We start from the raw sequence: 14,621 nt of genomic DNA on the forward strand, positions 1-14,621 counted from the left end.
CAACAATTCTTATTTTCATGGGATTATACACTAATTAAATACATTACTTATGAATATTATATTCCATTTCTGCCACTAAATTCTACACACTGGTCCTTTAAACGACAGAACTAACTAAAATATTAGACCAACATCTTATGTATAAATGATTATAAAATAAATATTAATTAAATTTGTTTTGGTTGACTGTTGATAGAGATGCACGCTACTGCATGAGATTTAAAAGAGGAGGAGATAAAGCAACATTTCACACCACAGTGGCATTTGACCAATGAAGATGGTAGCAATTACACATGCTGATTACACATTTTCTGCTTTTGGGCTGTTTTTCTATCCAGTATATTGAGACAACAATGTTCAAAGTGCATTAGTTATATCGCATCTTGGCTGAAAATGAACTCTCTTGTGAAGTCTGCTGGAATGTCCATGGCTTGCAGTTTGATGTGGAAATAACTGATCCCCATTTCAACACTGTGATCTTGCTTTGTAATATTAGCGTTACAAGAAAACAGCTTTTACAAAGATATATATGAAAAAATGGCTTGATCAGTGAAGTGAGAACATCTGTTTGATCAAAATTGTACAAAAGAATATATTTTTACATACTGAAATGATGGCACTTGTATATTGGTGGTTTATATACAGATAGGTTTTACGTAGAGATTGAGCTAAAGTTAAGAGTCATTAAAGTGAACTTACAGGCAGCATATGAAAATGAGTTGGCAATCCAACATAACAAGCTCTCCTGAATGTCTCGTGATTTTTCTTGACCGCACATGTGGTCAACATCATACGCAGGGAGAGTGAGGGAAAGCTGCCAGAAGACAATGTCCATCAATGACTTCAGCTGTGTAACAAGCTTGATTCATGAACAATGTCTCTAATAAACACAGATCCAGCTGCACAGCACAGATCCAAGCACCAGTAACACCACCTGTGCCAGCCTCTCTGTCCCACTGGCAGCTAACTGGACTTGCTTGCTGTTAAAACCTGAGCCATGGCGATGCAAGGGATTTGTCTCCCCCCCACCGCAAAGCACCAAAGGAGCCTGAAAGGAAGTGGGTCTCCTCTGTGGTCGGTCAGGGCTGGAACCGTCAGTTGGCCTCTCACCAATGAGCAGCATCAGGTGTTTCCTGTGGTCCAGCTCAGTCTTGAAGAGCTCATACTCCTTGTGTGGCAGCTTGATGCCCAGCACTGTGCACCCATCTGTGGAAGTCAAATCCTGCTCCACCCCGACTTCCCAGCCTCCAGCCTGACCACATTTTCCTGGCCTCGTCCCATTCAACAACTTAGCGGTGGACTCCTCTATGGCTGTAACACTCACCTGGATGACCTTGAAGACAAACTCAGTGGCTCCTGACACCTTGGCGGAGGGGTTTCCTTGAGCATAGTGGCCAGAGGCTCTCAGGGTGAAAGTGGGCTGAGAGCAGGTAGGGTCAGAGTAGTGCCGGTAGACACCCTCCCACACATGCTGGTCAGGATCAAAGGAGAAGTCTCTGGTAAGGAAGAGGACGTTGGGACGGGTTTCACAGTGCTGGCTGGTCCAGCGGCCTGCCAGAGACAGAGGAGCTACAGAGCTGCGAGGCAACACTGGGGGGCGCTGCTCTGTGGAGCGGTACACCAAGGCGCACACAGGACAGGGGTGGATGTGATGCTGAAAGGATTCAGGAGAGATGAGACATGTGTTCATCAATTAATCTGTCAATTTTCTTTGTTTAACTGCGTAATTGTCTTGTAATTGTTCATAGAATTGCAAAAAAATTTAAATTTTAGCCCAAGTCAATGTCAATTTTTGTTTGCCCAAATGTCCAAAAACTGAAGAAAAGTTACCAATAAATCCCTGACCAAGCAGCAACTACCACAGCTTGAGAAAGAAGCCAGTGCCACCTAAAAGTGCAATGCTATCAACAGCCACTAGATGCTGGATCCAACTAACTCCAATTCAAAAAGTGTCATCTTCTCTCCAGAAATGGTAAGTCAACAATTTTTTTCAACTAAAATGTGGCCTCAACCACTAAATTCTGTGCTCTGAGATTCATTTATTAAATTATTACTTCGTTATAGTAGCTTTGATTTCTATATTTTGGTAAGTTTAAGTCAAGTCAAATTTTATTTATAAAGTGCATTTCATACACAAGGTAAACTCAATGTGCTTCACAACAAATAATCATAATAAAATAAATAACAAGTGTAAAACAAGATAAACAAGTCCAATCAAACACACACATTTACACACCTAACCAAACGCTGTCATTAAAAAAATGTAACCTGCTTTTAAAAGTGGCCACTATTTCAGCCATAGTATTCCACCTGCATGGGGCATAAACACAAAAAGCTGCCTCCCCTTCCTTAGTTTTTGTGCGTGGAATAACTAAGCTTAATGTTACTTTATAACAATTTCACCTTGTCAAAATGGCAAGGTCAAGAAGTGTCCTGAAGGCTAAAACCAAGATGGCTCAGCAAAATAGGAGTATCTATGCCTACTTTTATAATTAATCTCTCAGGTTTTTTTTCAAACAAACAAAAATACACTCTCATGTCTCACCATTGCGTTCTGCAGTGGCTGCTGGTACCCTGTAGGCCTGTAGTGGGTCCTCTGAGTCCAGTCAGTGTGTATATCCCCTAAGAACAACTCCTGGACCTTCCCTCCATGGGTGTGGTGTTGTGTCTCCACTCGTATCAGACCCATCTCCATCATGGAGAAGCCCAGTGCTGCGAGACATCCCCTCCCAGCCCGGGTGTTGTACAGCTCATACAGCTTCCCTGGCATCACATGGCTGAGGGTCAGATCCACACAGGATGGAGGCAGCCTGGAGGCCAGCCTCTGCTTGGCTGCCAGGCTGTGGATCACAATGCCAACCTTGCTGATGTGGTGTTCTGCTTCAGTGCCTCCGCGGGTGATCCAAGAGGCCTGGCGCAGTCGAAGTTTCCCCTTTATCATCAGGGAGTAGGCCGGGTCCTCGCAACCGCTGTCGGTGTAGTAGTGCTGCAGGGCCTCGAAGTGGCGGGTGGGGTGGAAGGTGTAGGAGCGGGTGAGGAACTCTGGACCAGGCCGAACCTCACATCTGAACACAGCGGGAAAGGAGTAAAAAGTTTAAAATAGGGTTAGTGATTAGAGAGGTTTTTTGGGCCAATCTCACGTCAACACTTGTCCAAGTCAAGTACAAGTCTTCATTAGCAAAAGAGTTTCAGGTCTTTTCATTCAAAGTTGTTAATGATGTTTTACATAACTAAAACCAAATCCTGTCAATATTTTGGCCTAGTAATTAAACCAGACAGCTTATAAAGTTGATATGATAAATTCGTCAACAAATAGTTTCCCATTGGCACATCCAGCAGACACAGTGCAATATTTTTATTCATTTGAATGCATCTTTGTGTCCACCTGATGAATGTAAGTCTGATTTTCGCTCCCCTTTAGATCTGACTAGTTCATCCTTAACTGTATAGTTGAGTGGCAAACCAAAACAATGAACTCAAAGACACCATAAAGCTCTGGAGACCTGTGGAGTCAGGTGATAATTCTTTGGGGCTTTTTCTATACGAGTAACACTTTTCATATAGGTTTCATGTGATTCATTTGTAATATAAAAATATGAATCATAATTGCTTTAAATAGTCAAGGTGTTAGCTCTGTAAGGTCAGCCTGATACTGTCTTCCTTTTATTGTGTTTTCTGGGATTTTGCAAGGTCTTGAAAACCTGAGGTATTGCTTTGGGTCTCAAGTCAAGTTGTAGCCTTTCAGAATCCAAGTTTCACAGCAGTCAAGTCCAAGTGAAGTCTTCACTCCTCATTTCTGTGACTCAAGTCTGACTGAAGTCCAAGTCTTGAGTACAGCTGTGGCTATAATTTAAATCATTCTGAATTTTTTTTTTTTTTTTAAGTGTATTTATTTAAACAGATGGTACCACTAATCTATACAGGATATAGACAGAACAATTATATCCTGTATATGAAAAAAATATGTGAAAGGTCTTTGGCATAGATTGACTCTACTGGAGGTATTTGAACCTAACCATCTAACCCTTCCAAAAGATGTCTCCCCATTTGGTGTTTATGTGGTGGTGGGGAGCACTGTCTAATATGTTAGTCAAAAAGGTTCTAATAAGTCTTGAAATTTGTTGACTTTGAAGGCATATGATTCATATTCTGATTCAGTCAGTGAGGTAAAAGACATGCTTGCCCTTGATTTAATCCTTCGCTGCTTGGGCACGTCATTATTACTTACTATAAAATTTACCTTATTGACACCCAGCTACCATCCAGTCTTGGGGGGATGTCTGCTGTGATTCTCACTCTGTCCTGTAGGTGGCGGTACTGACAGTGGGGCTCCCATTGCAGGCTCTCACTGAGATTGGAGGAGGAAGTGAAGGAGACTGAGGGCACCTCCCATAGTTTACTCCCAGTTCCAGCAACAAACACAACTGCAGAGGAAATGAAAGTCAGAAAACAGTGAGTAAACAATCGTATTTATCCAATCAGATAAACACAGAGGCTCCATTACCCTTCATTTAGATTTCCAGGCTGATTCTCTAAGCTACAATTGTGTATGTAGACTAAAATTATTCATTATCAGCCTCTGTCATCACAAAATGAAGGGAACAAATAATAGCCATAGGGGAAAATTCACATCTTCTCCCTGTTACATATAAACACAATTTTGGTTGACTGGAAGCTGTGTCAGGGCTGTAATTTTGGTAAATTTTCCATGTAATGAGCGGTGAGTGGGTGCTATAGAAACCATACATAGCTGTGAATCAGGATGTTGGCCATGGTGCAGAAAGTTTTGGCTTGTCACTCCAATCATTCTGCAGCTGCAACGCACAGTTCTTGGTTTTGGTTTTGCTTGAAAGCAGAAGGTGTGTGTGTAGGTGATTGTGAGTTTGTGTGCATATTTGTATATATATTTCTATCATTGAGATAAAGCAAACAGCGGGTCACTGACAGCAGCAGCCAAGCCGAGCCAATAACATCTGTTGATAATATGATTCAAGAGAAACACTTATGATGATGAATGGTCTTTCCTGAGTTTTCCCAAACACTGACAGTGAAGTTAATCCAAATAAAAGCATTATTCACTTTGTAACATTTATTGATCTGACACGTGCACATCTGCAATCTGTCTGCCTGTCACTGGTCATAACTGCACTTTCTGCTCCGTCCACTTGTTGCTGCACAGAGATGTGTGAGTTGTCAACACTGCAAGGCAGATCGCTCCGATCTGGTTTCAGCTGGGACAAAGGCAGGAGGATTTTCTGATTGCACCCTCATGGTTGCAACACCGGGGGGTTTGGGCAATGTGTGCATTTTTGTGTGCATGAAAATAATGGCTCTAGTTTCATCCTCCTAAAACAAATGTCAAAAAGCGAGGGGGATGAGTTCTCACAGATTTTCGTCCACTCATTTTTATTCTCAGGTCAGCATATCCAGCTCACTTTTTCCTCTAATTCCTTTTTCCTTCTCCCTCATGGTCTCCGGTATTCCTGTAGCTCTTGCATTCTTCCATCTCACTTTCTCAACTTTCTCAGGGTCATCTGCATTAGACAGCTTTATGGGTGTAATTTCAGCCTACTTTTCTCTCATTTGACTTTGGATGCACATGGGGAGAACGTCACCTGTTCAGCCTCCAGTTGAGTTAAGATTTAGTTGTTGAAGCATCAACTGTTAAGACTACAGTTTAAGCCACAGATCAGTTTGTTCTCTTATGACTGAGCAGATGGAGCTTAAGGAAACTGAGGACTTTTAAAGGGAAAGTGTGTGATGTGACTTGCTGATGGTTTTTTCTGTAAAAAGCTCCAAGACGGAGCCTGACTGATCGGCATTTATTAACCTTGTTAGAGTCACAGAGAGGAGATTTTTTGTTCCCCTGACTCTTGGAATGCATCCCATATGCTGACCACAACCACAGACATGTGTGCGGCTCAGTCATTTCCTAGCATCCTTCCACCTGATGCTCACACACACACACACACACACACACACACGGACACACGGACACAAGGACGGACGCACACGTGTACATCTTGAAATGTTTGAAGTGCACCGTCACAGACCCGAAACCAAATTTAAACTAAGGGCACATTTCTCCTTCTTCAAGCAGTCTGTCAATTTGTTTATATGATTAATACTTATTTTTCCTGTCACAGGCATTGAAACATGTTTGCAATTTTCCCCATGCACTGATGTGTTTGCTTATGCTCCATGTCACTGCAGCTGGAGGGGGAACCCGGTCAGTAGGACCCAGCTGCGCTCCCACGGGAGAACTCTAAGCAGAAATACTAATCAGGATTAATTAATTTCCACTGCTCTTTGCAAGTCATCCAATCGGTCTGTTTTGTGTTATCCACCCTTTGTAGCTGCATGCAACATACTGCCTAAGTGGTTACTCACACACAGCGCAATGAATGGACAGAGAGGCAAAAGTCACAGTATGTGATGTGGAGTCATTTGGGTTGCTATATTTGAGTTTCTGTTTTTGCCAAAGCATTTCTATAGAGTGTTTCTTGAGGTCACTTGTCATTCAGCCCCTTTCCCTTTCTTGGATCTCATTCCAGTTTGGCATATGGTTGCATTTACTAAAAGAGTACTCATAAAAGCGGAGCTTAGTAAAACAAAATTGCTCATCGTGAGGTTTTAAGTATTCTTCTACAAAAGAGCCTATTTCGACCACAAGTGAGGCGATGTTGTAATACATATGATAATATCCAACCCCCATCTCAATTTGGAGGAGATGGGGAACTATTTTAGTTGATTCACTTCCTACATAGGCAGTCAAATATCATTAGTCTTACCCTGCAAAGGTTTCCACTGATTTATTTTCCCATTATGGCCCCTAAAACTTCTTTCTAATGCAGCCTGCACCTTGCTGTCAGCCTGTCACAGTAACGTGCTTGGTGCGTCTTTGAAAAACAAAAAACCCCCAAACTTTAATCTTGATTTAGCCACAATGTGAATAGTTGCATTCAAAGTATATAATGGATTACTTATGTATGTAGAATGTAGCTTTGCAGAGCCTACACAATAAAGTGTAAAAGAAAGTAAAAAATGTGGACAGAATAAATTTGGGTTTTCAAACTGTTTTGAGCAATTTGAACAGAAAATTAGGAAAGAAATTTAAATTGTTTCTCCATCTTTTGTTGATTTAGACTGCCGGGGGACTCCCACGATGTTCCTCTCTCCTCCTCCCTCCTCCTCTCTCCTCCTCTCTATCCATCTATCTATATCCATTAACATTCATGTACTATTAATGCATTAAATAACCTAAACTTCTTCCCCAGAGTTGTCTGTGCTTTCTCGTCTCACAAGTAATCTGGGCCTGTCGACATCCGGATGACAGATTCCAGTCCCAGACCTACTAGCTTCATTGTTGATTTTCATTGTGCTTCTCTCTCCTATCCTTCCTTTCTCTCCTCTCTACCCCAACTGGTTGAGGCAGATGGCCGCCCACTCTGAGTCTGGTTCTGAGGTTTCTTCCTGTTAAAAGGGAGTTTTTTCTTGCCACTGTTGCCAAGTGCTTGCTCATGTGGGAATGTTCGATCTCTTTAAAATTAAAACCTGAAGAGTTCGGTTTAGAACCTGCTCTATGTGTAAAGTGCCTTGAGATGACTGTTGTGATTTGGGGCTATACAAATAAAGATTGATTGATTGATTGATTTATTGAGCAAATAAATACTTGTTTAATCTGGAAATTGAAATAGTGAAGAAATAGCCAACCGATTAATTGATAATTAAGATTATGGTTTGTTGGAGCCCTAATTCAAATTTTATTCAGGTTTTACTCAAACATGTGACGAACCTCTGTGACTTCTTAAGGGTCAAGGGTCAACACCTAGAATATGCATAATTCATAAATGCATCATAATTAATAATCAATTAACTCTTTACAGGCTCTTGCCCACAAAGGAAAATGACACACACAGCTCTCTTTTCTTATGAGGGGAAGTGTTATTAATATGTTGATTCATAGCAAGATGCACCAACTGATTCATGTTCAATTAAACACTGGATAAGATGGTCTTTATCTTCCTGCCTCTCTGCTAGTGAACCTGATTTCATTGTCAAAATCACCTGAACAACACATCACATACACTGAGTTACAAGCAAGCACAGATATGTGGTGTCATGTAGTATCATGATTATACCACAAGGGGTCAGTGCAGCAGCCTGTGACCTGCGTGTGGTCTGGACGGTCAGTCTGTCATCATCACCAGCACCGCGGCCTGCCCTTCAGCTGATTGATGACTGGCCAAAATAATCTACCTGTCTTTGAGCTTCCTTACTCATCCTGTTTATACACACACACACACACACACACACACACACACACACATACACACACACACACACACACACACACACACACACGCATGCATGCATGCATGTTCACAAAAAATCACACTGCACACATTGATTTATAGTGCAGAAGGGATACCATTTATAAAGGACCTCCAGGCTGCACTCTGTTTGTTTGTTTGCATTTGTGATTACGGTTTGGCAGGGTTTGCTCCCCTCTCTCATGTCTCATCTACAGCGCCAAAGTCAAAATACAGCTTTATGTACTTCTTTATTCAGAGGTTGTCCTGAAAAAACAAGAACCAGATCCAGCCACTTTTCATTCAGGGCTTGCAGGGGGAATCAAGTGCTTGACGTTTAAGTCCTGTGATGGTCCGTTCATTAGAGAGAGAAGCCTTTGTCAGTTTCATTGCTCCCTCTGTTCAAGCTTTTAACAGAGAAACACTAAAACCTGCCGAAGTGGAGGCAGTGAAGGTGATAGACAATATCTGTTTTTTTTGTTGCAGAGAGAGTGTTTGAATGCTAAAATTATGGTCAAGCGGACAAATCCCTCCAGTATTTTAATCACTTCCTCATATGTTTCCTTTTTTTATGTGGTTACCCCCCTTTCATGTAAAGTCAGTTTCTGTCTCTCATCTCTCTGCCTCAGTGCTGCAGGACAAAACCCTCTAAACTGTCCCTGAAGTGCCTGTGCCCCGCTGGCCTGCCTTCCCTCACCCACCCCACCCCCCCTTTACTGATTACTGCTCCCCTCCCCTGATGAAAAAGCCATGATGTTTACGGCTCATTTCTCCTGGATGGATTTCAGATTCCTACTTTTCCTTTTTTCTGCCTTTGTTTCTTTTTTCTCGCTCTCTGTGTGTGTCTGTCAGTATTTGATGAGGTGAGTGAAGTTAGTCAGGAGGATGAGGGGTGGAGGTTATTTGGGTGAGGCTTCTTCGTGTGCTGGAATGACACATGATTAGTGAGGTGAAATGTGTGTTTTTCTGTGTGTGAGTAGAAATATGAAATGCTACAGTAGCTCAGAGATCTCCCCAAGTCCACATATTTAGTTGACTGCTGCACATCATTCACAGTTCACAGCTGCTTTTTCAGCCACTCTGAGTTGCTGAGTTGTCCTCCAGATCTTGGATAGTTGTTATAAGACAGCGATTCCCAAACTCTTTTTGGCTGGTGAAATCGAACAGTGAAGACCTGTTTATTTGTGACCTCGTGCCACAAGTTGTATATGTCTATAAGTCATGAGCAGTGGCTACCAAAGACTGATTTTCCCTTCTCAACTTCCCCACTTGCCTAATTTGTATAACTATTGGAGGCCAAAAGACGCAGTAGCATTTTGCTGGAAAAACAAAGTTTAGAGAAAAGTCTAAATAAAAAACACAAAATATCTCTCTGGCGGAAATTAGTTTTTTCTTCTGCCTTATCCTGTTCATTATCTTCCAGTTCTCAACTCTATCTTTTGGCTCCTTAGAGGGTTGAGAAACACTGATATTAGATACCTGGATTGGTCCTCTAATACGATGGGAAATATATTGCCTCCTACATACTTATGGATAAAATTATTTCCCTTTAAATTATCTATTTTTTGACAGTATTAGCTATAATCCATCATGAAATACGACTGCAGAGCTGCATACTTCTGTGCAGTTGTCAGATTTGCAGTTTCTTCTTTGCTTTTCTTCTCAAAGGTCAGCACACACAAACACAGGATATAAATATCTTGCTGACTTTTTTTCACGCAAGCTGCTTTACAGTGGAAGCCATTTTGGATGCCTTGACAGGCTGTAGCTCTCTTGCTCAATCTTGTGGAACCATTATTATTATTAGTTTTGGTTTTAGGATGGACAAATGTTTGGCACATTTGGACCACTCTGATTATTCTCTCTCATGTGACTGTGGACCAGCTCAAGATCAGTTCTGTTGTGCTTGGGTTGGGAAAGTTGTATAATAAATGTAATTAATTACGCTTTACTTGAAATTGATTATTACATTACTGTACTTGTTACTCAACAACAGAAGCAATTAGTGATGCTATTAGTTACTTAATCTCTATGAGCAGGCAAGGGACAAGATTTTGATTTCCATCAACAGTCTGTAATGGGTGTCAAGGAGACGGAATGATTTGGCCGAAATGTCTTCTGCACCTAAAACACCTACAAGACGTATCAATGCTTGTGTATTGTGTGGAGAAACGTTCATCTCGTGTTATAAAAGAACAAATTGCTTCTAAATCACTTGCAAGTCGCTAATCGGACTGTAAAAATGGGCTAGTGTGCGTTAGAGGAAGTCTTGGCCTGGATACCTGAAACCTCAGCCATCGCTCCCAGAAGCTAAATCATCATCAGACGGTAGCCAATAGGTTCCAAACTCGCTTGTTACTTTGTCATTTTTCAGCCTGACTCCATTAAAGGTGTTTAAACAGCTATGAAAATCTCTAGACCACCACACTCGTCACATTGTGTATTCAAAGTTAAAAACGAGACATTGTGCTCCAACAAGCAGTAAGCACTGTTTAGAGGTGTTTACTGACCATCAACAGCGAATGTTAGCTTAGCCCCAGTGACTGACCCCAAGCAACACTCCAGAGAAGTCCTGTCCTCCACTGAAGGCTTAGCAAACAAATGTCTGCAAATATAAATAAGAAAACTTTTGACTTTCTGAGAAGAACATTTGTCATTTTTTATGGATGCTGACCTCCCCCCTTCGACCCTGTGCTAAGCTAACATGTCTCATAGGAGTCTGAATGCACAGAATAAAAACTGACATTGACCCTCCATCAAACACCAAGTTGGAACGCAAACACGCCGACCCCAAAATTGTCAAGGTTTTGGAGCGTTGCTGGGTTTATAACTGAAATGTATTTGCTAAATTTAAAATTGTAATCCATTACTCTACTCGTTAGTACAAAAAAATGATCACATTATGATAACTGTCAAGGGGTAATGAAGGCAAACACCAACCCTTACCTGCTCACTGCAGTCCCCTGCTTCTGTCTCTTTTCTTTACCTCCTCCTTTTTGTCAAAGTCAGGCAAGGGTCAAGTTGATTTAGAGGTTTTTCAAAGAACATGAGGTCTGTTGTGTTATTGTAACCCAGAGCCCCCATTCCTTTTTTGGGCTTTAACCCCAGCATCTCATAGCATGCTCCCGGACCAGGAGTGTCCCCCTGCTCCCGGGGCAGTAAATGGATGGCTACTGTTGTCTTTTCATCACTGCATAAGCTGGTTAATCCAGCAGCCTTGTTTATTTAGACAAGGGATCTACAGGGGTTTGCCCAGTGGTCACTGCTGCCAGTTCGACTGTGGTTAGCGAATTCTGGCTCCTGTTCAACACGCAACAACTCATGGATCGTCCTGCTGCATCCCACAACTTCACCATGAATAAAAAAGCTGTTACATGAAGCCTATCGTGCTTCTTTTTTATTAATAAATGTGTTATTTGTTAATTTGTTATTCGTAAACATTCTACGTTTTAAGCAGTTGGGGTTTTGGGTTTTGAGCAAGTAGACAGTTCTACTATCCCTGAGTGTAATTGTATGTTTGATTTTGATTGCACCTGACAGACTGACATTGTGGTGTCTTCTCCTGGTGGATAGTCGAGGCAGTCGAGATGTAGATATCAGACAAGGGAAGTTGATGGTCCATTGATGTTTTAGAGCTGAGATTACATCGGTTTCACCTTAATCCAAATGATCGGTTTGGAGAAGTTTTGAGGGATCTGTCATTCGCTGTTCCACAAAATTGGAGAGTTGAAACAGGACTAGGCCAAAAATAGGAATACTACATCCAAGATTTAATTTAAATGAATTTGATTGAGGTTTTTTTGTTCGGAGTGTATGGTCAAATTAAGTAGTGATAGGGTGGAACCACCAAGGACCATATCCAAATATTTACTGCGGTCTCTTACGTACAGCAAATAGTTCACTTTTATCTTTCTCAACAATTTAAATAGTGAGGCAGAACTCCAAGAACTCAATGTTTATAGCTTTGAAGTCAGAGTTTGGGTTCAAAAGTCAGAAAAAGGCAATAGTTGTTCAAAACTCTGAACTTGAAATCAATATTTCGTCAAAGTCAGCATGAAATACAGATGAAGATGGAAGACAAGATGGAAAACTTTTCTCACAAAAATGACTTTACGCCTAAAGATACATTTTACAGTCCAAACAATTCCACTTTGATATCACTGTTTCTCATTTTTTCTGATCAGTTTGGGGAGTTCTTCATGGTATCTGCTTAAGGCCAGTAACTCAACCTTGTCTGTCTCCTCTACTAGACATGAGCGGTGAAAAAGAAAACACAGATATTCACTACCAGTCTACCACTGAATCAGCCATGGATGAAGGGAGGGGTAGGGGTTGGCCCTGAGTTGGTGGATGATGATTAAAACTGGGCAGATGCCTCCTCCTGTCTCCGGCCGCCCATCATCCTAACTGGCCCTGATGGCCAAAACGCAGCGCTTCCGCAACTGAGGCTGTGGCGGCTGGACAATCAGCTCTGCACAGCAGCCTGAGGTAGGGTCAGTAATGGATGTCTACTGTTATTCTAACCATTAACATAATGGCAACATTAGTTCCAGGGCCACGCTTCCCTGCTCCGAGGGAACCATTGTTTAAAGGCACCAGCCAGAGCCCTTTTTTTAGACTCCTCCACTGGTCACAGATCCGACTGATGCTTTGAAGACACACCGAGGAGTAGGGGGAAAACAGACCGGCTATTCATAAGTCTAACATCAGCAGAGGTTGTGTTTTTATTTTTCAAAGTGGTGTTGAACTTTTGAAATCATTTGAATTGTGACAAATTACATAATAACTTCCTCATAATTATGAGTTTTTGTGTTATAATCTCTTCCTTTTTGTCTGCCTGTCCTGCCATGTGTTCTTTAAGCTAAATCCCCAAGTGTTCAGCTGATTTCTCACATGAGAGAGCATTTATCTCATTGTTTTCATACTGAAAAAGATTTGGATTATAGGAGGAAATCTGCAACAATCTTTTAAGATCACATTCTAAATGCAAGATTTACACTGAAGTAAGTTATTCTCTTACTTAAGGAGTAATAACTTAAAATGTACAATGAATTTGACTGGGATTTTTTACTCTTACGGAACATATGATTACGCAACACTGTATCAGTAAAAAGTTTTCTTAAACCAATATTGTAAAACAAAATCTATTTTCAAAATTTATATCATAATCAGACTTGAAAATGATGCTTCTTATTAATTTAATCAGGCAAAACCTGCAAAAACTCACTGAAGAGAAGTCTGGATTTTTGGAAGTAAGTAAAGACAAACTGTATATTCAAAAAGTTGTTTAGACAGCTGGAAAGTAAAAAAAAAAAAACACCACACTTTCATCCTGTAGAAAGTGCCTGAACTCACCTTGCCAGAGCCACAGCAACCAGACTCCCCTCAACAGGTGACTGAAATGTCCGTTTGACATGTTTCCTGCTTCCGCACACTTCATTCACACTCTCTGCTCAGAAAACAAACTTTGATCCTGGGGAAATCCAAGAAACACGGAGGTTCCTGCTGTCAACAAGAGACGATCATGCAGGATATCACCATCACACGAGCACATATGAAGTGTCTTGTAATCCCTCAGATGAAATTCTGATCTCCTGTTCAGCCAGCAGGAAGGTTTTCCCTCTCTTCTTGTTCTTCTAACTCCACTTCTTGGCTTCCATGGTCTGATAAGAAAGTCCTCAGTTGGAACCACTCGCTTCATGCAACTTCTCCAAACTGGTGCTTTCCTTTAGTTGGCGAGAGGGAGAGTAAATGCCCCCCCCCTTCTCTCTCTCTCTCTCTCTCTCTCTCTCTCTCTCTCTCTCTCTCTCTCCCTCTCTCTCCACTCCCCCCTCTCTCAATCACACACCGTTGCCTCACTACTGTGCAGCACTGTGGATTGGTTCCCCTCGATGCATGTGCAGTGAGTGTGTGTGTGCATGTGAGCTGGAATATTTTGTGAGGGTGTTTATGAGTGTGTGTCTGTGTGTGCACTCCTGTCTGGCTCTTATGGTTTTGAGCTGAGGAGAGAGAGAGATGGAGGGGAAGCAGAGGTAGAGAAAGTTTCAGAGGGTGTGTGTGTCTCTGTGTGTGTGTGTGTGTGTGTGTGTGTGTGTGTGTGGAGGAGGGGATTTGAGCTTCAAACTTCCTAAAGTGAAATCTCTGGGGAGCTTTTTAGAGCAAGGTGCAAAAGGGCAGTGGTGAATACGAGTTAGTAAACCTCAAAACAGATTTCCTCAGTGACTGTACTTCTAGTGGCATCTCGCTATGCTGGTAGTTTTTTTTTTTTTTTTGCAAAAGTCTTTAGATACGTGTCTCTGAGACTTCTGC

The 14,621-nt window shown here is 41.6% G+C and overlaps 1 protein-coding gene across 1 annotated transcript; it reads right to left on the minus strand.

Moving 5' to 3' along the window:
- Positions 1 to 757: 757 nt before the first annotated feature.
- apcdd1l (adenomatosis polyposis coli down-regulated 1-like) lies at positions 758 to 13,926 on the minus strand. The gene is made up of 4 exons (XM_053316252.1): positions 13,668 to 13,926; positions 4,241 to 4,424; positions 2,546 to 3,065; positions 758 to 1,654 (listed from the first exon to the last, which is right to left on the minus strand). Exons 1-4 carry the CDS (start codon positions 13,750 to 13,752, stop codon positions 881 to 883), a joined length of 1,563 nt encoding a protein of 520 aa, XP_053172227.1. The 5' UTR covers positions 13,753 to 13,926; the 3' UTR covers positions 758 to 880.
- Between the last annotated feature and the right edge of the window lie 695 nt (positions 13,927 to 14,621).

The sequence above is a fragment of the Scomber japonicus genome, chromosome 3, assembly GCF_027409825.1.
Source record: "Scomber japonicus isolate fScoJap1 chromosome 3, fScoJap1.pri, whole genome shotgun sequence".
In the NCBI taxonomy this organism is placed as follows: domain Eukaryota; kingdom Metazoa; phylum Chordata; class Actinopteri; order Scombriformes; family Scombridae; genus Scomber; species Scomber japonicus.